At 36.0% G+C, this 26330-nt stretch overlaps 1 protein-coding gene across 2 annotated transcripts in view; it reads left to right on the top strand.

Annotated features, from left to right (window-relative positions):
* L3MBTL4 (L3MBTL histone methyl-lysine binding protein 4) overlaps window positions 1-26330 on the top strand; it is a 496448-nt gene that overhangs the window by 179087 nt on the left and 291031 nt on the right. For both annotated transcript variants that reach the window (XM_064577895.1, XM_064577896.1), the window contains exons 7-10: window positions 28-163; window positions 2340-2431; window positions 3875-4029; window positions 5111-5187. In XM_064577895.1, coding sequence (XP_064433965.1) covers window positions 28-163; window positions 2340-2431; window positions 3875-4029; window positions 5111-5187 — 460 coding nt within the window. The remainder of the gene's footprint in view (window positions 1-27; window positions 164-2339; window positions 2432-3874; window positions 4030-5110; window positions 5188-26330) is intronic.

Genomic DNA, 26330 nt, shown 5'->3' with positions numbered 1-26330 from the left:
AAGGATTATAAACATTCCATTTTACAGGTGTGTGGTTACCGCCTCAGACTTCACTTTGATGGTTATTTAAGCTGCTATGATTTTTGGACCAATGCTGGTTCCCCTGACATTCATCCAGTAGGGTGGTGTGAGAAGACCAAACACGAATTGCACATCCCTAAGGGTAAGCCAGGATGGAAAGAGAGTTGGTTTTATTTTAACAACATTTCATGAAATACTAACAAGAGAGCCTGGTGTGAATTGATTTTCAAAATGAAAGTTTAATCCCCAAAAAGCAGTAAAACTACAAGGATGCCAATTTTAGAAGTGAATAAATGTCTTTAAAAGAAAAGTATCGAGACGCCTGGGTGGCTCAGTCGGTTAAGCGTCTGCCTTCGGCTCAGGTCATGATCCCAGAGTCCTGGAATTGAGTCCTGCATTGGGCTCCCTGCTCAGCGGGGAGTCTTCTTCTCCCTCTCTTCCCTGCTTGTGCTTTTTCTTGCTATCTCTGTCTCTCTTTCTCAAATAAATAAAATCTTTTTTTTTTTTTTTTTTTAAATTCATGAGAGACAGAGTGAGAGAGAAAGGCAGAGGGAGAAGCAGGCTCCCAAGGAGCAGGGAGCCCGATGCGGGACTCGATCCCAGGACCCTGAGATCATGACCTGAGCCGAAGGCAGACGCTTAACCATCTGAGCCACGCAGGCGCCCTCAAATAAATAAAATCTTAAAAAAAAAAAAAAAGAAAAGCATCAATGACTGCTTAGGTCAAATATACTGATAAGGTACCTACGGCAGAAATAAAATCTTATCACTTAACATAAAGTTTATGAAACCTTAGAAGGAATGAAGAAACTTATTTTACATCACGGTTGAAATGAACTATTTCACTTAGTCACTGATGCTGTATAGTGAGGAAAATTGATTCACTGTATATTGTTTGTTTTAAACAAATCATGGAAAAGAGGTAATGATGAAAGAGAAGAGGATTTCACTGTTTCCTTTTGATGGGAATCAAAAATCTCATCTTTGTCTCTTGTTACGTGTGAGAGGAACCTGGGCTTGGCAGATGTGATTGAAGCCTTTTTTATTTGTTGTGTGCTGGTGAGGTGAGGCTTTGATCAGTCAAGATGCCCATGGGCCCATTTCCTTGCACAGCCACCTTCTGTGTATGGGCTCCTACTTGGATGCTAGAGTATTTGATGATGGTGGCACTTCTGGGAGTCAATATATAGTCATTTTACTGACCAACTCAGAGTGTCCTTCTGGGATCCATTCCTGAGACCAATGGCAGAATCCTTAAGATTGCCGGATGTCATGAAAGCCGGTCACGGGCTCATTTTTAGTAGGTCTTTATGGGGCCCTTGCTGTACGCAGGCACTGGGGATAGAGCCATGAATAAAATAAACCATCTCTGTCTTCATGGGGCTTTCATTCCAGGGAGGCGAAGAGTCAGACAAAGGTAAGCTAGGGTGTCAAGCAGTGACAGGGTTGGGGGTGGGGGACAGAGAGTGTGCTCAAGAAGGGCGTGAGAATGTGAGGTCCCACGGATAGGTGGATGAGGTGAGGGAAATCAGCGAGGCTGGGCAGAGGGCTGTCAGAGAGAAAAGCAAGAGTAGACGCCCTGGGGCTGGAGCCTCCAGCCAGCCCAGTGAGGAATCTCAAGGAGATGAATGTGGCTGGAGCAGAGAAGCAAGGGCAAGAGGTGGGAGATGAAGTTAGAGGTGTAGCCCTCGCCTTGGAGGCTGTGCAAGGAGCCTGACTTTTATTCTGTGTAACACTCAACCAGAAACTATTTACTGAGCCCCTCTTGTTTGGGCCAGCACTGTGTGAGCACTTTAGGGCACATGGAGGGGAAGATCAGTAAAGAAGGGGAAACACGCAAAGATACGCAGCAGAAAGCTGTTGCTGCCAAATGGTCTTTGGATTGTGAAGGGGTTTCTGTAATTTTCCCAAGTGCCTGGCACCCTGGATTGTTGCATCATCAGGACCTCTGATGTTCTCAGTGACATGGCTTCTTCAGGAGTGATGATGAGCTCAGGAACTTTTATCTCTTCCCTTTGCCCATTTTGGAAAGCCTTACTAAGAGATGAGACTCCCATCAGGCCACCAGGGGACCAATTCTAGATCTTAATGAATTTAAAAAATTTGTAAGGGAATGATATGCATAATGGGAAGTCACGTCAACAGTTTTGAATTTTATATGTTAAAAAACATTGAAACAATTTAGGGATTTTAATTTAAATCATTTGTGGTCTGCTAAAGACATTGAATTTATGACAGAAGACTGAAGAAGGCTAATATATTGAATATGCACATGGTTATATCCTGTGGGCATTTTGAATAATCCATACTTTTTTTAGGTTATAGAAAAGATAAATTTGTTTGGATGGATTACTTGAAGGCCTGCAAATTGCAAAATGCTCCCAAGAAATTATTCAGAAACAGAAGTTCTGTAAGTATTTTCTTCCTCAGTATAAATCAGATTTCTACTTGAGCTTAAATTTCTTAAAATTCACTATATATTCCATTGTATTTTTTCAGAATCCTTAGCTTCCTATGACTTTTCTCACTTAATCTGTCAGTTTCCAATAGGTGTATCTTTCTCCCCCTTTTAAATATACAATTTCATACTTTATTTAGATGCAGAGAGTTGAAGACTTTATATTTAAATCCTGCCAAAATTTAAAATGCCTTTTGGAAATGTTTTTTCTTTTTGCTTCCAGTGAGTTACTTGTTTGAACTTAGCTTTGGTGTTTTGAGACCGGTAGTTGATACCACAAGTAGGCTTTGAAAAACCCAGCCTAGTTGGATTTACGTGTAATGAGAATGAGGGTGACATTTCCTACAGATTCAAGGGGCATATGAATATTTGGGTAGAGCACACTTGTTTTGCCATCTGTGTCCCCAGCAGCCTACCAGCTCTTCAGGAGAGAATGAGAATAAGGTGCAGCCCCTGCCTCGTCTGGGCCCCTGGACACACACCAGAGAAGGGGGCAGGGAAGCCTAGCATTACCCTGCCACCTGCCACCTGCTGGCTGTTTGTCCCTTTGTAGGACACTCACCCTGATCTTGAAATCAATGTTATACAACTGCTCTGTTTCATATAATTGTACCAAGGAAAGAGAGTAATAGAAATGGGAAATTGCTTTTAAAGATGTAATGTGCTAAAGAGAAACAAAAAGCAGGGTTCAGTATAGATAGTAAAGAGGTGGAAAAAACCGTCTTCTAGTCCCCAGATACTGTATGCATACTTTCTAAATCCCAGGACTGGCTAATTACACTGGTACAAAAAATGGGGTTTTGTTATTGTAATCATAGTCCTTATTGTTTTTTACCATGAAAAAATGTGTATGGATACTAAAAAAAGCATTTGGATTTTTTTCAAGTATAGGTTTATTTATGGATTCGTGCATGTGTTAAATATTGAGAAAGCCACTGTTTTCAGATCTCATCAAAGTAATTGATAAATTTGGTGCTAAAGAGCCTATCTTTACTACTTCTCCAAATACTGGTATTTGGAAACTGTTCAAGTCTATGGGGAGCAGAGAAAATTATTTGATACTCCTGTATCCAGTAAACATCATATTTTTAAAATTAATACGATTCTTTCTAAGAACTGAAAAAGGAAAATGAAGATGATGAGGGAAATATAACTTACTTGCCAACAAAAGAAAAAAAGTACAAGGTAAAAGCTACTAGTTTCCTGGGTTTTGTTACGAATTTAACTTCATAACAGTTTGTTGGAATATTGGTACTAGCATTTACTGGCTTCATTCTGGAGGGTAAGTGTTGCCTGTAGACTGTTCTGATGCTAAACATAGAAGTTTTGACAGCAGCTCAGTCCTATTTGGTGTCCTGTTTCTCTTTGTGCCTCTTTCCTATGGTGCTGTGTTAGAATGGGCCAATGCCTAAAGAATTTCAGGTTGGAATGAAGCTGGAGGCCGTCGACAGGAAGAACCCTTCCTTGGTGTGTGTGGCAACCATAGCCGATATTGTTGAAGATCGCTTACTAGTGCATTTTGACAATTGGGATGATAGTTACGATTACTGGTGAGACACCAATGTGTGTTTTATTTTCGTGTGTTCATGTTTGGTGTTAAGAATTTATTTTCCTTCCGGTACTGTCACTGTCCTTGCTGTTCTTAGAGTAATGAACATCCGGAATTTAGTGGCCAATTTTTCATTACCTTGTGTTCCACATGAATTGCTGAATTAAAGTGCCCGAGAAACTTCTCCACTCTATGAGAGGTTATCTAATGAGGCCTCATCTGAAATAATATGACCAGGTCAGGGCACTTCACTATGTTGTGTCTAGTTTGTAAGGGAGGCATTTCTATGAAGAGGAAGTTAAGGACTTGGAGAATTTTTTTTTTTTCTTGAAAAATGTTGAACTCAGCCTGTCATATTTTTGAAAGGGAAGATTCATGGGGAGAATGAAGTGAATTATTTGAAAGCCTGTGGGGAGCAGAGAAAATGTAGGCTACGATACCATTAAACTAACATTGCATGAGTTAAAAAAGGTTTTCTGGGTAAAAACCTGAAATATGGAAGAGGGAATGGCAAAAATCATTTTTGTAGCATTTCTTCACAGTATATCCTGAATAACCGCCAGGTGTCTGCCTAAGGCTGCGGTTCTTCATGTACATGAAGGGGGCCCTGTTTTCTTCTTTGAACTAAGAAGCAGAGCATGGATTAATTGTTCTATGTGTCTTAGGTAGAATGGTCTGTGTTCCTTGAATGGGAGAAGGAGGAAATTGGAGGCATATAGAGTCTGGTCTGTCCCATTAAACTTTAGGCCAGCCTATTAATATTTTCCCTTGCTGTTAGCAGGAAGTGGTAGGAGAGGCTTATTAAAATGTTCACTCTTTGGGGATAACACTGGCAGTTCAGGCTCTAGTCAAACGCTTTTTGAAAATACTTTTAAATTTCAAGAAAGGTAAAAGAGAAGTTTGGTCACTTAGCTTATAAAACAATACTAAAAATTACTTCTAATTCTATTTAGCTATAAAATATTTTAGCTATGTAGTTACATCTTCCATGGTGTCTCTTAGTATCTAGAATGGTCATTACTCTTGGATTCTTTCTCTGGCATTGACTTGTGTAGGATCTGAAATAGAATCCTGTTTTGCAGGTGTGATGTAAATAGCCCTTATGTTCAGCCAGTCGGTTGGTGTCAGGAGAATGGAAGAACTCTGATAGCACCCCAAGGTAAGTGGGCTGGCTGCATTTTCTTTGAAGGCATCTCTGTGTAAGTGGCAATGGCTGTTCTTATTTTTTTGTTTATGCAAACCAGATTTTAATACAAAGTGTATGATAAAAATACTGTGCAAGGTTGTTTTGATCACCCAGTAACCCACGTGTCTGAAATCTGCTCATCTTTCCCATAATGAAAATGGACTTGGTTTATAAAGATGTATTAGGCAGCCATTTAAAAAAATGTTGCTAAAAGTTTTTATCCAATGAAATGCGTACCATTGCTGCAGATCATTATTTAAAGCTAGCTATTTCCGCCTACGTAATCTATCTTATAACTTATGCTAATCCATTAATTGAATCATAAGTTTACTAAATATTCTTTGGAGTTAAATGAAGAAATGTAGAAATCTAAGGAGTGAGAATTAAGCATGAGTCTTCAGACTCGCCAGACCTTTTCACCAAACCAACTTGATGGTTCTGCTAAACACCACAGCAGGGACTCTTTCTAGTTATTTATATTTTTTTCTCATTACAGAAATATTAAGCATTTAGAAACTTTCTGTATCAAATTTATGTTTTCTGATTTCAAAATTAATTAGATATAGTGGTTGTTTAAGCTTAGCATTTTTAAAATAAGTATTCTAGGAGAAACTGATTTCTTTCAATAAAAAATGTGCAGGAAGAAATGTAGAGTATGAGGGCATCTGTGAGGGGTCCGACTCCTGGTTTGGGCTCAGGTCGTGTTCTCAGGGTGCTGGGATCAAGCCCTGTGTTGGGTTCTACACTCAGCGTGGAGTCTGCTTGAGATTCTCTCTCCCTCTCCCTTCTCCCCTTCCCCTGCCCCTTTCCATCTGCCCCTCCTGCTCGTGCTATCTCTGTAAAATAAATAAATCTTTAAAAAAAAAATGTAGAGTATGTAACATGCCATTCTAGAATGGAGCAGATGTTTAATGTTTTGATTTGAATGATTCTGGAAATTTGATGTTTTAATGTTTTTTTTTCTTAATACAGAAAAATGATTAGGATTTGTCATCAAATTTATGAGTTCAGTGAAAAAAAATTCAAAAAATTTAAAACAATCAATAAACCAAATCAAACCAAACTTTAAAAAAACACAACCTATTTAAACTATCCAATTAGTCTAGAAAAGTTTTTATAAAATATATAACATCTTCTCAAATTTGATTTTGATACGCAGACAGATTTAGAGTTGTTTGTCCTATTTTTCTATAAGACTGGCTAAAACTAATTTTAATGTTTTTCAAGATGAGGTGAAACGTTCGTCAGATCTCAGAATATGTGGTTTGAATTGGTGTGTCTGGAGGTCCAGCACACTCTGTTTCCCATTTTCCTCTAGTGGAATAACTTCTCTGCTACCTGCAGGTTATTCTTACTACACTTCATGGATAGTCAGTGATTAAGTTCATCACCTTGTCTCCTGGTGCTGTGTCAGCCTGGAAATAGTGTAGCGCTTTTAAGAATTGTATGTCCAGAATCTTTCCATCATTAACATGAACTGAGGAGTGAGGGGGCAAAGCTCCCATACCCCAGATAAGGCCAAGGTTTTAATTAAGGCTCTGCTTGATGGGTGTAGGAGACTATTTAGTTCATAAAATCAATAAAAGAACAATGGAACTCAACCCAGATTTATGGTTTTCCCCATAGAATTGATTGCATATACAAACATCGTCACCATGCCGAGATTTGAATAAGAGTTGTAGCCAAAGACCAATTTAGTGATAGAAAGTCTTCACTTCAGGGTCATATTTTCTTCCCTAAGATGCAGGTTTAAAATTCTGAGGAGATTTTGTCCTGATATATAATGTCTGAATTAGAATCTTCCAGTTAACCTACCTCTAAACCTCGTCTACTTGTTAGTATTTTTTACACATTACGGAGTGTTTTTATACACTAAAATACTGCCCTCCCCAAACCCCAATTCATATAATACTTTGTTTCTCTGCAGTAAATTCTTTATCTACTTTTTTTTATACTGAGATATAATTCACTTATTATAAATTTCACCCTTATAGTGTATATTTCAGTGGTTTTAGTATATTCATAAGGTGGTACAACCATCATCTCTGTCTACTGCCAGAGATTTTCATCACCCCCAAAAGAATATGCTCCTGTACTCAGTCACCCCTCATTCTCTCCTCCCTTTCAGGCCTAGGCAACCACTGCTCTATTTTATATCTCTATGGATTTGACTATTCTGGACACTTGGCATACATGGAATCATACAGTATATGGCCTATTGTGTCTTGGCTTCTTTCACTTAATATAATGTTTTCAGAGTTCATATTGTAGCATGTCTCAGTACATCATTCCTTTTGTTTACAAATACTATTTTAGTGTATGGATATGCTACATTTTGCTTATGCATTCATTAGTTGATGGACATTTGGTTTGTTTTTACTTTTTGACTATTATGAATAAAGCTGCTATAAGCTTTCATTTGTAAGTTTTTGAGTGATAAGTTTTCATTTCTTTTGGGTATAATTCTAGAATCACTAGGTCATAAGGTAATTCTGTGTTTGAGTAATTAACAAACTATTTTCCAAAGGAGCTGCACAGTATACCTTCCTACTGGCAATGAATGAGAATTCCAGTTTCTCCACATCCTCACCAACATGTTATTTATTGTCTTCTTGATTATAACCATCTTGGTGGGTGTGAAGGTAGATCTCATTGTGCTTTCAATTTTCATTTCTCTAATGACTAATGATGTTGAACATCGTTTCCTGTGGTTATTGGCCATTTATGTATCTTCTTTCAAGAAATATCTGTTCACATTGTTTGCCCATTTTTGAGTTGGGTTATTTGTCCTTCTGTTACTGAGTTGTAAGAGTTCTTTGGATATTAGACTCTATTGTTTTCACTTTCTTGATGGCTTTTTTTAAAGTACAAAAGTTTTAATTTTGACGAAGTCCAATTTATCTGTTTTTTTCTTTTGTTGTACTTTTGGTGTCTAAGAAAGCACTGCCTAATCCATGGTCACTTGTCATAAAAGACTTTTCTTTCCTCATTGATTGGTCTTGGCAGAATTATTGAAAAACAGTTGATTATAGACAGATGAGTTTATTTCCGGGTTCTTCATTCTATTCCATTCCTTTATATGTCTGCCCTTATGCCAGCACCACACCATCTTGATTACTATAGCTTTGTAGTAAATATTGTGAAATTGTGAGTTCTTTAACTCTATTTTATGTTCTTTTTCAAGATTGTTTTGGCTGTTTTGAGTCACTTGCAAATATGTCCCTATGAATGCTAGAATCAGCTTGCCAATTTCGATCCAAAAAAAGCCAATGGGGATTTTAATAGGGATTGATCTGTAGATCAGTTTTGAGGGTAGCCATCTCAAAAATATTAAAAATTTCAGTTCATGAACATGGGACATCTTTTCACTTATGTAGGTCTTTAATTTTCTTTCAATGATATCTTACAGTTTTTAGTCTACAAGTCTTGCACTTTATTAAATTTGTTCCAAAGAGTTCTCTTCTTTTTAAGTTGAAGTGAAATTTACATGACATACAGTTAACCATTTTAAAGTGTATGATTTAGTGGTAGTGTATTCAGAATGTTATGCAACCACAAGCTCTCTCTAATTTCAAAACCTTTCATCACCCAATAAAAACATTCTCTACTTATTACGTAGACACTCCCCACTCCTTGTCTCCCATCCCCTGGTAACCTCTACTCTGCTGTCTGTGGATTTTCATATTCTTGATACATTATACATGTTATATATAAAAAGAATCCTGTAATGACCTCTAGTGTCTGACTTCTTTCACTTAGTGTAATGTCAAGGTTCATACAAGTTCTAGCATGTATCAGTAATTCATTCCTTTTTATGATTGAATACTTTTCCAGTATATTCATATATTATGATTTCTTTGACCATTCATCTGTTGATGGACATTTGTATGGACATTTGTACTTTTTCCTATTATAACTAATACTATTGTGAGCATTTGTGTGTAGTTTTCTGTGTGGACCTGTGTCTTGTCTTCTCTTTGGTGTATACCCAGGAGGAGAATTGCTGGGTCATATGATAATTCTGTGTTTAGCATTTTGAGGAACTGACAGCTGTTTTCTGAAGTACCTGTGCCATTTTACATTCCCACTAGCAACATATGGCAATGATTATTTCTCAGCATCCTTGCCAACTTGTGATTTTCTGTTTTCTTGATTAAAACCACCCTACTGGGTGTGCAGTGGTATCTTACTGTGGTTTTGATTTATATTTCCCTAATGACCAGTGGTGTAGCTCATGTGGCTATTGGCTATTTGCATCTTTTAAGAAATAGTTATTCAAATCCTTTGCCTATTTAAAAAAATTGGGTTGTCTTTTTATTATTTATAATTGTTTAAATATTTTGTCTATTTACTATATTATTATTATTATTGTGAGAAATTTTTAAGATTTATTCATTTGAAAGAAAGAGAGAGCATGCATGTGCAGGGGGGAGGGGCAGGGGGAGAAGGAGAGAGTCTCAAGCAGACTCCATGTTGAGCATGGAACTCAACATGGGGCTCAATCCCAAGACCCTGAGATCACAACCAGGGCCGAAACTGAGAGCCAGACTTCTATCCAACTGTGCCACCTAGGTACCCCTGTGACAGTGTTTTAACGTATTCTGGATGTGAAACCCATATTGTATAAATGATTTGCAAATGTTTTCTCCTATTCTATAGATTGTATTTTCACATTCTTGATAATGTTTTTTGCTGTAAAATAGTTTTTAATTTTGATGGTCCACCGTATCTATCTTTTCATTTGTTGCTTGTGCTTTGGTATTAAATCTAGGAATCCATTGCCAAATTTGACGTCATGAGGATTTACCCCTATGTTTTTTTCTATGGATTTTATAGTTTCAGCTTTTATATTTGAGTTGTTGATCCATATTGATTTAATTTTTGTATATGGGTACAAATGTATATTGTATACATTTATATGTATACATATAGGTACGTATATTTCTGTACTTACCTTAAGTAAGATAGTGGTTCAACTTCATTCTTTTGCATTTGGTTATCCAGTTTAACCAGTACCATTTGTTAAAGAAACGATTTTCCTATTATATGGTCTTGGCACCATTGTTGAAAAGTAGTTGGCCATAGATGTTTAGGTTCATTTCTGGACTCTTCATTCTATTCCATTGGTCTATAATACATATCCTTATGTCAGTATATATGGTTTTTTTTTTTACTTTCTTTTTTAGAAAAATGTAAGTTCACAGAAAAGTCGAGAGGAAGGTACAGAGGTATCCTTTATACCCCTGCCTTCACACATGCATAGCCAACCTCCAGTATCACCATTGCCCACCACAGTGGTACATTTGTTAGAACTGATGAACCTACATTGACACATCATTATCACCCAAAAGTAGGTAGTTTATTTAGGATTCACTCTTGGTGTTGTGTGTTCTGTGGATTTGGACAAATGCATAATGAGTAGCTATCATTTTGGTATCATACAGAATATTTTCATTGCCCTAAAAATCCTCTGTGTTCTGCCTCGTCCTCTCTCTCACCCCCCAAACCCTTGGCAACCACTGATCTTTTTCCTGTCTTTATCATTTTGCCTTTTCTGGAATGTCATATAGTTGGAACCATACAGTAGGTAGCTTTTTCATACTGGCTTCTTTCACTTCGGAATATGCATTTGAGGTTCCTGCATGTCTCCTCAGGGCTTGGTAGCTTACTTCTTCTTAGTGCTGAATAATATTCCATTGTCTGGGTGTATCTCAGATTATTTATCCATTCATCTACTGAAACACATCTGTTGTTTCAAAGTTTGGGCAATTATGAATAAAGCTACTGTACACACCCATGTACAGATTTTTGTGTGGACGTGTTTTCAACTCCTTGGATAAATAACAAAGAATGATATTGCTGAATGGTGTGGTTAAGAGGATGTTTAGTTTCATAAGAACCTGCTAAACTTATCTTCCAAAGTGACGGTAACACTGCATTTACACCAGCATTATATGAGAATTCCTGTTACTCTACATCCTCACCAGCATTTGGTGTTTCAGTGTTTTGGATTTCAGCCATTTGAATAGGTGTGTAGTAGTATCTTGTTTTTAATTTGCATTTCTCTGAGGACATATGATGTGTGGAGCATCTTTTCATATGTATATTTGCCATCTGTAAGTCTCCTTTGGTGAGATGTCTGTTAAGGTTTTTATTAGCTCATTTTTAGTCAGGTTGTTTGTTTTCTTATTGTTGAGTTTTAAGAGTTCTTTGTATATTTTGAACAAGTTTTTATCATATGTGTCTTTTGAAATATTTTCTCCCAGTCTGTGACTTGTCTTTTCATTCCCTTAACAGTGTCTTTAGCAGAGTTGAAAAATTTAATTTTAGTGAAGTCTATCTTATCAATTATTTATTTCATGGATTGTGCCTTTGGTGTCATGTTAAAAAAATCAAGACCAAACCCAGGATCATTTAGGTTTTCTCCTATGTTATCTTCTAGGAGTTTTATTATTTTGCATTTCACATTTACATCTGTGATCCATTTTGAGTTAACTTTTGTGAAGGGTATAAGATCTATGTCTAGATTCATTATTTTTTTTGCATGTGGATGTCCAGTTGTTCCAGCACCATTTGTTGAAAAGACTGTCTTTGCTCCATTGTATTGCCTTTGCTCCTTTGTCAAAGATCAGTTGACTGTACTTATGTGGGTCTATTTCTGGGCTTTCTGTTCTGTTCCATTGAGCTATTTGTCTATTCTTTTGCCAATACTATGCTGTCTTGATTATATACAAGTTTGATTACATACAAGTATACTAGTTGTATAGTAAGTCTTAAAGTTGTATAATTTCAGTCCTTCAACTTTGTTCTACTTTAATATTGTGTGGCTCTTCTGAATCTTTCACTTCTCCAATAAACCTTGGAATACCTGTCAATATTCACAAAATAACTTGCTGGGATTTTCACTGGGCTTGCATTGAATCTATAGGTCAAGTTGAGAAGAACTGTCATTTTGACAATATTGAGTCTTCCTATCCATGAACATGGAATATCTCTCCATTTATTTAGTTCTTTGATTTATTTCACAGATTTTTATAGCTTTCCTCATTAGACCTTGTACATATTTTGTTAGATCTTATGCCTATTTCATTGTTTTGTGTGCTAATGTAGATGGTGTTTTTTATTTCAAATTTCACTTGGTCATTGCTGATACACAGAAAAGCAGTTGGCTTTTACCTATTTACCTTGTATCCTGCAACCTTGCTATAATTGCTTATTGGTTCCAGGAGGTTTTTTGTCTATGTTTTTGGATATTTACACAGACAATCATGTCATTTGTGAACAAAGTTTTATATTTCTCTTCCCAATGAATATACCTTTTATTTCCTTTTCTTGTAATATTGCATCAGCTAGGATGTACCACACTCTTTTGATCACTGTAGTTTTGTAGCTAGTTTTGAAATCTGAAATGTGAATCCTACAACTTTGTTTTATTTTTCAAGATTTTTTTGGCTGTACATGGTGCCTTGCAGTTCTATATGAATTTGAGGATTGGACTTTCTATTTCTAGAGAAATGACTATTGGGATTTTGATAAGGGTTACATTGAATATAGATGGCTTTAGGGAGTATTGCCATCTCAATAGTATTAAGTTTTCCAATCCATGAACATGGGATGTCTTTTTACTTTTTAAGGTCTTTTTTTTTTTTTTTAAGATTTTATTTATTTGAGAGAGAGAGAGTAAGAGTGGGGTGAGTTGTAGAGGGAGAAGCAGGCTTTCCACTGAGCAGGGAGCCCAATGCTGGGCTCGATCCCAGGACTCCAGGATCATGATCTGAGCCAATGGCAGACACTTAACTGACTAAGCCACCCAGGCACTCCACTTTTTAAGGTCTTTAATATCTGTCAGTGGTATGTTTTAGTTTTCTGTCTATAAGTCTTTTTTCATCCTTGGTTGAACTTATTCCTAGGTATTTTATTATTTTGGAATGTATTGTAAATGAAATTGTTTTATTTATCTCCCTTTGGAATTGTTTATTTCTGGAATAGAGAAATTTTAATTTTATAATTTTATATCCTGCAACTTTACTGAATTAATTTATTAACTCTACTAGTTTTTTTTTTTTTTTTATGTGTGGATTCTATGGAATTTTCTTACATAAAATTATGTAGTCTGTCAAAGGAGCAAAGTTCTAAAAGATTAAAATTTCCAATTTGAATGCCTTTAATTTTGTTTCTTGTCTAATTGTTCTGGCTAGGACTTCCAGTACATCATTGAATATAGCGGTGAAAGTGGCATTCTTGTCTTTTTCCTAATCTTAGGCCAGAAAAATCTGTCTCTCACCATTATGCATGATGTTATTTGTAGATTTTTAATAAATGCCCTGTATCATGTTAAGAAAGTTCCCTTTTAGTTTTGACTGTTTTCATCATGAAAGGATATTGAATTTTCTCTAATGCTTTTGTTGTATCTATTGAAATGATTATGTGGGAGTTTTTCCACACTATAGTTTTCATGGTGTATAATCCTTTAAATGTGCTGTTGAATTCAGTTTACTACTCTCTTGCTGAGGACTTTTGTATTGATATTCAGAAGGGGTATTTGTATTTAGTTTTCTTGTCATGTCTTTTCCTGGTCTTTTCATTTTTATGCTATTGTAAATGGAATTGTTTTCTTAATTTCATCTTTAGATTATTCATTGCTGTTGTGTGGAAATATAATTGATTTTTGTACTGTGATCTATATTCTGAACCTTGCTGGATTTATCAGCTCTAATACTGTGTGTGTGTGTGTGTGTGTGTGTATTCTTTAGGATTTTCTCGATGCAAAATTATGCCCTCTCCAAGTAGTGAAATTTTTACTTCTTTCTTTCCATTTTGGATGCCTTTTATTGTTTCCTTAAATCCTCTGGCTGGACCTTCTAGTACTTTGTTGAATAGTAGTGGCAAGATGAGACATCGTCTTCTTTTTCCTAATCTTAGGGGAATGCTCAGTCTTTACACATAAAGTGTGGTGTTTGCTGCTGGTTTTTTGTAGATGCCCTTCATCAGATTGAAGAAGTTCCTTTCTGTTCCTGGTTGCTTTTATCATGAAAAAGTAGTTATTTATTCTATTAATATGCTATTATTATATTTATTGCTTTTTATATACTGACCCAGTCTTATGTTCCTGGGATAAATTTCATGTACCCTTTTAAAATGTTTTTATTCCTAACAGTGTATCTAAGGCTGCTAAGAGTGCTAAGGAAAAACAGGATAAACTTTGAGTCCAATGCTTAGTTATATAAGGTGTTCATCCACAGTATGATTGTTTATCTTTAGGAGGGACTCAACTGTGTCATAAAGGGGTTTCTTCTTATGGTGTTGGAGGGGGTTGACCCTTCATGGTCACAGGACCACATTGGACCACAGAAAGCTTCCCATTTGATGTGGTGATATGTAAAATAAAAATTCAAGTAGACCAGCCATTAAATCAAAGTATGAACAAGAGAGTGGAGTGTAATGAAAATATATGCAGAGGAAAAGTGAGCAAACATTGGGTGAAGACAGTTAAAGCTTAGCAGTAAATGAAATTGCTTAAAGCTTGTGATGAGTTATGATTATGCTAGCCTGTAGGTTTGTGTGAAAACACGAGTAACCAAAGATGTTAGGTCCCTATTAAGAGAGGAAAGGTTTGAAACAATGGATAGTAGAGGGGGCCCTGAAACAGGATAATAGAATGCTGTGTACTCAGATAGTCCACAAATGGGAATTTGGACATGAGATTTTAAAAGAAAAACCAACCAACACACATGATCTTCAGATATTCCCTCTGCTGTGACAAGGCTGGGGCTAGGAGGCAGGAAATATATGTAATATATTAGATGTCATATGTATTTTATATTTATATATGTATTTTTAGAGTTTGAACATAGTAAAAGATAAAAAGATTAATATCTGTATGAATGATTTGTTTCTGTTAGTAATTTAGCACCACAGCTTGTTAGCTGTAGTTATTTTACTTTAAGTGAATTTATATTTTAAGCATCACTTATGGCTATAGAATTTTACATTAAATTTTATTTTATGGCTGTAATTATATTGTTGTCAGAAGAAAATGTATTTGCTATATTAGTTATAGCTTCTACATGTGTGTGTAATTGCACATCTGAGAACGATTAGGGTGCTTGAAAGTAGAACAGTGTGTGCTGATCTGTATAGTTGTCCCTGGTGTATATCCAGATTCTCATAGATTCCAGATAAAAGAGCCTTTTCAGAGAGAGAGAGAAAAAAAAGTCAGTTTTTAAAATGTAAAAGTGCTTTTCACTGATACAAATTTAATACAAGGTGTTACATATTCTATTCAGTGTCTTTCTACAGAGGACTAAAAAGGTATGGGCTTCTATTCCTTCAGAAGTAGCAATCTGCTGGAATTTTAGCTGAAGTTACAAAATGACAAAAAGTTGTCAGGCAGATCCTTTAGCATCTGAAGGAGAGAAGCTCCTTTCCAGAAGGTTTGTTGGGTCTCATAGTGCGCTCTTGAGTTTCACTTGGTGATGAGCAGGCAATGTCCTGTTAAGAGTCACCTCCTTATAAAGAGGGGCAAGTCTCATTCTTTTGTTGAAGTAAAATCCCCTAGTAGCATAGTACTAGGGGTTCATGGTATGGCCAAGTCTGTACAGTTAGAAACTAGAGCTGTCTATGAAAGAATTTTAAATAGATTGTCAGGGGAAAGTTATATTTTTTGCTTTTTCAGTTCTTTTGAATGGCATTGCTAAAGTAACTCTGATTGCTTTGTAATGTATCTGAAATTCCTAATACTCTACGTTGCTTGGTGTGGCTTGTTCACTGGTCAAAACGGTATTGTGAAGATTGTTTTCTCAACAGCAGGATTACTTGTGTGAAAAATCTGTTGTGCAGTCCACAACAGGAGCCTCCACACCATCCATCCTCCTGCTCAGTTTGGGCGGGGGGACAGGAAGCCCTGCAGGAAGATGATGGCTGTGCGGGCTCCTCTCACTGACAGCGGGGCCGTGTCCCCCGGGAAGGATGACAGTCCTGCATAGAGTGCCCCTCCAAATGCAGACTGCTGTTCACATTTGAAGCACACTCTGAATCCAAAGTCAGATTCAGTTCAGCAAACATCTCCATAGTGACTTCTGTGCTTACTGAAGGGGAAGAAGCAAGCAAGTATAAAACACGGTGAAGGAGGGGATCTATCTGTTTCTGTAAACCACTATTGAGATGGAATTCGCACACTATACAAGTCATCCATTTACTGTGTACAATTTGGTGATTTTTAACATGTTTACAGAGTTGTGTAACCACCATCACTGCATTGAATTTTAGAATGTTTCCATTACCTCAAAAAGAAATCCTGAACAATTTAGCTATTATGCCCAACCCTCCATTCCCCTCAGCCCTTGGCAACCATTAATCTACCTTCTGTCTTTATAGATGTGCCTATTCTGAATAGTTCATGTAAGTAGAATTCTATAACGTGGCCTTTCATGTCTGGCTTCTTCATTTAGCAAAATGATCTTAGAGTTCATCTGTGTTGTAGCATGGATCAGCACATCACTTCTTTTAATTCCAAATATTATCTCATTGTAGATAAGCCACAATTTGTGTATCCATTTATCAGTTAATGGGCATTTGGGTTGTTACCACATTTTGGCTATTTTGAATAATACTGCCATGAACATTTGTGTGAGAGTTTTTGCATGAATGTTTCCAGTTCTCTTGGGTATATACTTAGGAGTGGAGTTCCTGGGTCATTTAGCAATTCTGCATTTAACTTACTGAGTAATTGCCAGATTCTTTACCACAATTTTACCTTCCCACGGGTAGTGTGTGAGGGCTTCAGTTTCTCTCTATCCTTGTTAACACTCGTCGTCTCTGTGTTCTTGTTCATAGCCATCATACCGAGTGTGAAGTGGAATCTTGTTTTTGGATCTCATTTTTCTTGACTGCCCAATATGACTTCACACATTTATCTGTTTTTGTGGCAATTTCGTGAAGATTTTGTCAGATATTTCAATTTCATAGTGGAAGACCTGAGGTCCAGAGAGCGTCAGATAACTGGTCCTCGACCTTTCATGTGCTGTGAAGGGGTTAGGCGGCAGGCCCTGGTAGTAGACTTCACGAATGCCTTTGTCTTTTCCCCATGCTGCTTGCAGCCCTCCTTCACATGGGCTTGGGACATTTTCAGCAGAGCACCGGGGACGCAGGAGAGGGAAGTGTGAGCTCCAGCTCTGTGTGTGGACATCTTCACAGGGGAACGATGGAAGCAGTGTTGACGTTAGTCTTCGGAGGGCGGGCAGACTTTCACCTGAGAAGTGGAGTAGACGAGGACATTAGGCAGAAGGAACGATAGGCACCTCTGTAAAAAAGGAAGTTCCTGGAAACTTCAAGTTATGGGCATATGAGTAATGTGCTGGGCTTCAGGGTAGGGAAGGGGAAGCAGGGGACAGGAGATGAGAAGCAATTTAGAATATTAGACTCAGAATGATGTGTGATTGGCCTTGTAAATGTTTCTACTTTATTGAAAGTTGGAAATAATTTTAGAGATTCAGAAGTCACAATAGCAAAACTAAACTCCCTGCCAAACCATTTGAGATTAAGTTGCCAAAATGAAAGTTTTGCCAGTCACCTGGTAATATCCTCTGTGAAGCACACATGTACAGATTTCATCCAGGATCACCTGTGTTTACTTGTCCTGTCTCTTTAGTGTTCTTTAATCTGCAACAGTTCATCATCTTTCCTTGACTTTTATGAACTTGGCACTTTCGAAGAGTACAGGCCAGTTATTTTTTGTCACAGGCTTCTCACTTTGGGTGTGTCTGATGTTTCCTCAGGAGTAGATGGATTATGCACCAGGGGAGGAATATTCCAGAAGCAATGCATCCGCTTAGGTGGTGGTGTCCTTTTCCTGCTATTGTTAACTTTGATCACTTGATTGAAATGGCGTGTGCCATTTCTCCAATGCAAAATTACTCTTTTTCCTTTTGCAATTAATACCTACTTGTGGGAAGTGACTTTGAGATTGTATGATTATTCTATTTTTCATCTAACTTTCACTCACTAGTTTTAGGATGTTCATTAGATGAATTAGTAATTATTATGTTGCTTGCCAAATGATGATTTTCTAATTACATTATTTCCTCTGCATTCATTAGTTGACTTATGCTGCCCCATGACTTACTTATTTATTCAGTTTTTACATACAGTAACTGGAGTTGTGGGTTCCTATTTTGTTCATTGTGCTTTAAGCTGTTACTCTCATTATACAGGACCTTGGTGGGGGAGGGTGGGATAGAAGGGACGGTGAGCAGCCTTTCTCGATCCTGGGGAGCTGGCAGTCTACTGAACTTATAATAACTGTTACAGATGATAACAAGGAGATTAGTCAAAAAAGTAACACCTGGTCAGAAAGAGAAGTGTGTGCCTTATGGAGAAAATGGTATAACGGTGTACTGCCCCGTCACAAATGACTGCAAGCTTAGTGGCTGAGACAACACGAAGTACTATCTGGTAGGTCTGGAGGACGGGACTCTGGTACGGGTTCCGCTTCAGTTTTGAAATATTAATAAAGAATTAGTAGGTTGGGTAGGTTGAGGCCATTTTTTAGCTTTAAAAAGCCAGAATGAGGAGTTTGTAGTCACACCTTCAATGTAACTATGTTTAAGCATTTATTTGGCAATAGTAGGCCAGATTAAAGGAAGACCATTAGGGAGATTCATTGTATGTGAAAATAAGGAGCAGGGGTTGGGAAGATAGAATATACTTTGGGATTTCTGCTTACCGATTTGGCAAGGGACTGAATAAGGAAACGCAAAGGAGTTCTTTATTCAGACGTTTCTTGTGGTCTGGAAGGCTCTGAATTGACGGGCTGGGGAAATAAATCTGGTTCCTCACCTTGCAAGGCTCTTCTTTTCCTTGTAAATATTATGTTCTAGAGTAAATACATTTCAATGTGATAGCAAAAAGCCACTCAAAATAGAAAAAAATAAACTTGCATATTTAATAACTCTGGGACAATTTTCTGTGGCCATCTGATACAATGTGTCATTTTATGTTATTGTGTCTATACCTCAGGTAGACATTCTCCTACCAGAGGTCCCGTAAGACATTGCCACAGTTCCATCAAAGGGTAATCCTGCCACTGCAGCATATGATATCATGAGCCTCTCTTCTTTAACTTGATTGCAAATCATATCATCATTTCCCCAAGGCTTTTCATGGAAAGTGAAATCCCTACACGATTCTACAGAGACACTGTAAAGAGAGAGTATTCTCTCCTCTGTAGAGAGTGTTCAGTCAGCTCAATTCTTTTTATGAATCTAAGTTTATTTTACCACTGAATCCTTATACATAATCACCAGTGAAGTGAAGCAGCGAACTTACTAAGTCAAACTTATTTAAAATAAATGTTTTTTTTTCTTTTCATAAAAGTGCAGGAAATGAGTAAAAGACAAATGTAATAATGAATAAATTAAAATATTAATCTCACCACTCAATAGAGCTTACCATTATTATTCTGTTATTTTTTCAACCATCTTGTGTTTTTATTTGACTGTATATGTAATTTAAAAATTAGAATTGTAATCTTATTGTTCATACTGCTTTGTAGCCATTTTTTCCCCCTTTACTTGCAAATATAATTTAAACATATTTTCTTTTCTTTAAAAATAGTCTTTGAAAACCTGGCTGTTAATGACTGCATAATTATCTGTTATGATAAATATCACAGTTTATTTTGTTTTTTTTCTTTTGTATCAGACCTTAACTTTTTCTAATTCTTAAATAACAATGGAAGACATCCTTTGAAAGAAATAGTTATGTGTGTTACTACTTTCTTGTTGTTATAAGTAGAATTAATGGATTACAGAGGATAGAAACAATTTTTAAGCATTTGATAAATATTTCCAGATTATCCTCCATAAAGTTTTTTACTTCCAGCAACAATATTAGAAAATTCAGACACGAAGGAGAAAAAAATGGAACAAGATCCCAGATCTCTCAAAATACAGACACAAATTTTCTGTGAATGTTGTGTTATCAAGGACTATTTTGTTTTGTTCACAATTTATCCACATGTCCTGGTACATAAAAATAGGAAATAAATCACATTTAAAAATATTTTAAATAAAATAATGCATATACAGGTTGAATTAGTAATCAGAAATCTCCCAACAAAGAAAAACCTTGGACTTGATGGCTTTGCCAGTGAATTCTACCAAACTTTTAAAGAATAACTAATGTCACTCCTTTTCAAACTTTTCCAAAAAATTGAAGAGGAGGGAACCCTTCCTAACTCATTTTATGAGCACAGTATTACCCTGTTACAGCCAGAAAAAGACACTACAAGAAAACTACAGACCAGGATCCCTTATGAACCCTGATGCAAAAATCCTCAACAAAATACTAGGAAACTCAATTCAGCATCATATTAAAAGGATTATATGCCATGACCAGTGGGATTGACTTCTGGAATGCAAGGATGATTCATCATATGAAAATTGATCAATGCAATAATACCAAATTAACAGAATGAAGGACAAAAGCTGACATAATCATCTCAATTAATGAAAAAGCATGTGGCAAGATTCAACACCCTTTCATGGAAAAAAAAATACAACTATTTAACAGGAACAGAAGGAAACAAACTCCATATAATAAAAGCCATATATGGAAAACCCACAGGAAATATTATAGTCAGTAGTGAAAGACTGAAAGCTTCTCTTCTAAGATCAGGAAAAAAGCATAGATGCCTGATTTTGCCCCTTTTTTTCAACATAGGACTGACAATCCTAGCCAGAATAATTAGGCAAGGAAAAGTAATAAAAGGCATTTGAATTGGAAGCAAAGAAACAAAATTATCTCTGTTCCTGATATGATGATATGATCTTATATGTAGAAACCCCTAAAGATTACACACATACACACACACCCGTCTTAGAATTCATAAATGAATTTAGCAAAGTAACAGGATACAAAATTAAGACTCAAAAATCAATTACATTTCTACACACTAACAATGAACACTCTGAAAAGGATATTAGAAATAATTCCATTTACAATAGCATTGAAAAGAATAAAATGCTTAGGAGTTAACCAAGGAGGTGAAAGACTTGCACAATGAAAAGTACAAAACACTGCTGAAGGAAATTGAAGAAGACATAAATAAATGGAAAGACATCCCATGTTTATGGATTGGAAGACTTAATATTATTAAGATGTCTGTATTACCCAAGGTGACCTATGAATTCAATGCAGTCCCTCTCAAAATTCCAAAGGTGTCTTTTGCGGAAATAAAGAAACCTCTCCTAAGATTTATGTGAAATATAAAGGGACTCTGTGTAGCTAAAAGAGTCTTGAAAAGGAATAGAGTTGGAAGACTCACAGTTTCTATTTCAACATATTACATATATATATAAACATATTACAAAGCCACAGTTATTAAAACTGTGATAATGGCTTAAATGTAGACATACAGACCAATGGAATAGAGGTGCCTAGAAATAAACACTAACATATAGGGTCAAATGATTTTCAACAAGGGTGCCAAGACCATTCAACCGAGAAAGAATAGTCTCTTCAACAAATATTGCTGAGCAAGTTGCTTAACCACAGGCAAAAGAATGAAGTTGAACCCCTATCTCACTTCATATACAAAAATTAAATAAAAACAAATCAGTGACCTAAACGTAAGGGCTAAAACCATAGCAGTCTTAAAAGATAGGGCAAAAGCTTCACAACATTGAATTCAGCAGTGATTTCTTGGATATGACACCAAAGGGACAGAAAACAACAACAAAAAAACAGACAAACTGGATCTCATGAAAATTAAAAACTCCTGTGTATCAAAGGACACTATAGAAAGAGTTAAAAGGCAACCTCAGGATGGGGTGAAATATTTGCAAATCATATATCTGCTAAGGGATTATTTTCCAGAATATACAGAGAAATCGTAAAACTCAAAAATAATAAAAAACAACCCAAATAAAAATGGGCAAAGGACTTTTCTCTAAACATTTCTCTAAAGAAGATACTGGCGTGGTCGGTAAGCACATGAAAAGAGGCACACCATCAGTAATTACTAGGGAAATGCAAATTAAAACCACAATGAGATACCACCTCATTCCACTGGGGTGGCTACTATTAAAATAAAATACACAGAAAATAAGAAGTGTTGGTAAGGATGTATAGAAATTGGAACCCATGATCATTATGGGAATATAAAAAGGTATGGCTGCTGTGGAAAATAGTATGACAGTTCCTCAAAAAATTAAAAATATAATTACCATATGATCTGGTTATTTCCACTTTTTGGTGTATACCCAAAAGATTTGAAAGCAGGGTCTCAAATGTCTCATACATATAGCAACATTATTCACAATAGCCAAAATGTGTCCATGAACAGATGAATGGATAAGGAAAAACCCAAGTGTCCATGAACAGATGAATGGATAAGGAAAAAGTGGTATATTCATACGATGGAATATCAGTAAACCTTGAAGGAAATTCTGACATATGGTACAACATGCATTAACCTTGAGGACATTATGCTCAGTGAAATAAATTAATCACAAAAGACAAATACTGGATTATCGCACTTATATGAGATACTTGAAGTAGTCAAAATCAGAGAGAAAATGAGTGATGGTTGCCAAGAGTTATGGGGAGAGGGGGTGGGGTATCATTGTTTATGGATATAGAGTTTCAGTTTCATCAGAAGGAAAGAATTCTGAAAAGAAAAAGTGAATAAGTAAAAAAAAAAAAGAGTTCTGGAGATGGATGATGGTGATAGTTGTATAACAATATGAATATATTTAGTATCACTGAACTGTACATTTAAAAATGGTTAATTGGGTAAATTTTGTTACGTGTATTTTACCACAATGAAAATTAGAAAATAGTTCACATATGTAGTTGTATTACAAGTCCTGTTAATGAAAAACAACATTCTTCTCCCTACCCCAGATTTTTTTATCCAGGGACAAACCTGTTACTTTTAACATTTACCTCCCTGTTCCTCAAGAATGTGTTTATTGCTGCATAACTATATTTTCAGTTTAGATACTATCTCTTAACCTGTACTCAAGCACTTTACATTTAATGTTTCTTTGTATGACTGGATTTAAATTCTCCATGTTGCTAGTGGCTTCCTACTTATCCCATATGTTTTTAGTCCTTTTTTCCTCCTTTTCTGCCTTTTAAAAACTTGTATTGAATATTATTTAATGCTTCTGTTCTTTGCTATTGGATTTTTAATTTACCTACTTAAAAATATTTATCAGTTCCTATAGGATTTACAGTGTACCTATTTACCTTACGACAGCCTATTTTACCACTTTTCCTATAATGTAAGAGCCTCACAGTGGTTTCTTCCATTTTCTCTCTCCCATTCTTTCTGATCTTGTCTTTATTTCCAGATGACTTTTGTTCTCATAAAACAAACAAAGGAAATAAGAAATGAAACCAATCTCTTCTCTATATATGTTCTGTACATCATAAGTGCTGTTCACTATTTCCAGTGCCCTTCATTTCTTTGTGTAGATCCACACTTTCATCTGGTAACATACTCCTTCTCCCTGAAGAACATTCTTTTGAATTGAGATATAATTTATATATAACATTATATTACTTTCAGGTGTACAACATGATTCAATATTCAATCATTTGCAATTCAGAATGATTGCAATGACAAATCTAGTTAACATCCAGCACATAGTTATACATTTTTCCCGCTGTATTGAGAACTTTTAAAATCTACTGTCTTAGCAACTTTCAAATATACAATATGGTATATTGTTAACTATACTCATCATGTAGTGCATTAGATCTTCATAATTTATGTATTTTATATTGGAAGTTTATATTTTTTGACCCCTTCACCCATTTTTTGCCCATCCCCCACCCCCTGTCTCTTGTAACCACCAATCTGTTATCTGCATCTGTGAGTTTGTTTTTCTTTGTTTGTATTTTTTTTTTGTTTGTTTTTAGATTCCACATTTAAGTGAGATAACATTGTTGACTTATTTCACTTAGCATATAAATCCTTCAAGGTTCATTCATGTTGTTGCAAATGGCAGTATTTCCCTTTTGATGACTGAATAATATTCCATTTTATGACTGAATAATATCCCATTTTCTTTGTCCATTCATCCATTTATGGACACTTAGGTAGCTTTTGTATCTTGGCTACTATAGATAATGCTGCAGTGAACACGGGGGTGCATACGTCATTTCAAGTTAGTGTTTTTGTCTCTTTCAGATAAATACCTACAAGTGGAATTGCTGGATCATATGGTAATTCTAGTTTTCATTTTTTGAGGAAATTCCATGCTGTTTTCCATAGCAGCTTCACCAGTTTACATCCCCACCAACAGTGCACAAAGGTTCCCTTTTCTCAACATCCTCTTTGACATTTGTTATTTCTTGTCCTTTTATAATAGCCATTCTGACATCTGTGAGGTGCCATCTTGTGGTTGTGATTTCCATTTTCCTGATGATTCGTGATATTGAGCACCTTTTCATGTATTTGTGGGCCATCTGTATGTCTTCTTTGGAAAAATGTCTTTTCACATCCTCTGTTCATTTTTAAATTAGATTGTTTCTTTTTTCTTATTGAGTTGTATGAGTTCTCTATATAATTTTGGTTATTACCCCCTTATCAGATATATGATTTGCAAGTATTTTCTCTCATTTGGTAGGTTGCCTTCTCATTTTATTGATGGCTGCCTTTGCTGAGCAGAAGCTTTTTAGCTCGATGCAGTTCCACTTGTTTATTTTTGCTTTTGGTGTCAAATCCAAAAATTCATTGCGAGGACCAAGGTCAAGGAGATTACATCTTCTTCTAGGAATTTTATGTTATGTCTTTAATTCATTTTGAGTTAATTTTTTTGTGTGTTGTAAGATAGTGGTCCAGTTTCATTCTTTTGCTTGTGGCTGCCCAGTTTTCCCAACACCATTTATTGCAGAGACTGTCCTTTCCCCATTGTATATTCTTGCCTCCTTGTTGTAAATTAATTGACCATATATGCATGGGTTTATTTCTGGACTCTCTATTCTGCTCCACTGATCCCTGTGTTTTAATGCCAATGCCACACTGTTTTGATTAAAATAGTTTTTTTAAAAAGGTTTCATTTATTTATTTGACAGAAAGAGACACAGCGAGAGAGGGAACACAAGCAGGCGGGAGTGGGAGAGGGAGAAGAAGGATTCCTGCCAAGCAGGGAGCCTGATGCAGGGCTCGATCCCAGGACCCCGAGATCATGACCTGAACTGAAGGCAGATGCTTAATGACTGAGCCACCCAGGCGCCCCTTGATTAAAATAGTTTTATAATGTAGTTTGAAATCAGGAAATTAGATGCTGCCAGCTTTGTTGTTCTTTCCCAAGATTGCTTTATTCAGGGTCTTTGTGGTTCCAAACAAGTTTTAGGACTGTTTGTTCTATTTCTGTGAAAAATGCCTTTGGAGTTTTGGGGGATTGCATTAAATTTGTAGATTGCTTTGTATAATATGGACATTTTAACAATATTAATTCTTCCTGTCCATAAACACAGAATATCTTTGCATTTATTTCTGTCTTCTTTAATTTCTTTCATGAATGTCTTACAGTTTTCAGAGTACAGGTCTTTCACCTCTTTAGTTAAACTTATGCCTAGGTATTTTATTCTTTTTGATGCAATTGTAAATGGAATTGTTTTCTTAATTTCTTTTTCTAGTAGTTCATTATTAGTGTATAGAAATACAGTAGATTTTTGTGTATTAATTTTGTATCCTGCAACTTTACCAAATTTGTTGATTTGTTCTAACAATTTTGTTTTGTTTTTTTGTGGAATCTTAGGATTTTCTATGTATAAAATATCATGTTCTTTGCAAATAGTGACAGTTTTACTTCTTCCTTTCTGATTTGGATGCCTTTTATTTCTTTCTCTTGCCTAATTGCTTTGACTAGGACTTCTAATATCATGTTGAATAAAAGTGACAAGAGTAGACATCCTTGTCTTGTTCCTGGTCTTAGAGGAAAGGTTTTCAACTTTTCATCTTTGGGTGTGATGTTGGCTGGGGCCTTGTCATATATGGCCTTTATTGTATTGAGGTATGTTCCTCTATACCCACCTTGTTGAGACTTTTTATCATAAATGGATGTTGAATTTTGTCAAATGCTTTTTGCATCTATTGAGAT

The sequence above is a fragment of the Mirounga angustirostris genome, unplaced genomic scaffold (assembly GCF_029215605.1).
Source record: "Mirounga angustirostris isolate CCGP_5_RB_7025 unplaced genomic scaffold, mMirAng1.0.hap1 SCAF_14, whole genome shotgun sequence".
NCBI classification, from domain to species: Eukaryota; Metazoa; Chordata; class Mammalia; order Carnivora; family Phocidae; genus Mirounga; species Mirounga angustirostris.
Note: the sequence above shows the minus strand (reverse complement) of the source record. Positions and strands in the feature narration are given on the sequence as shown.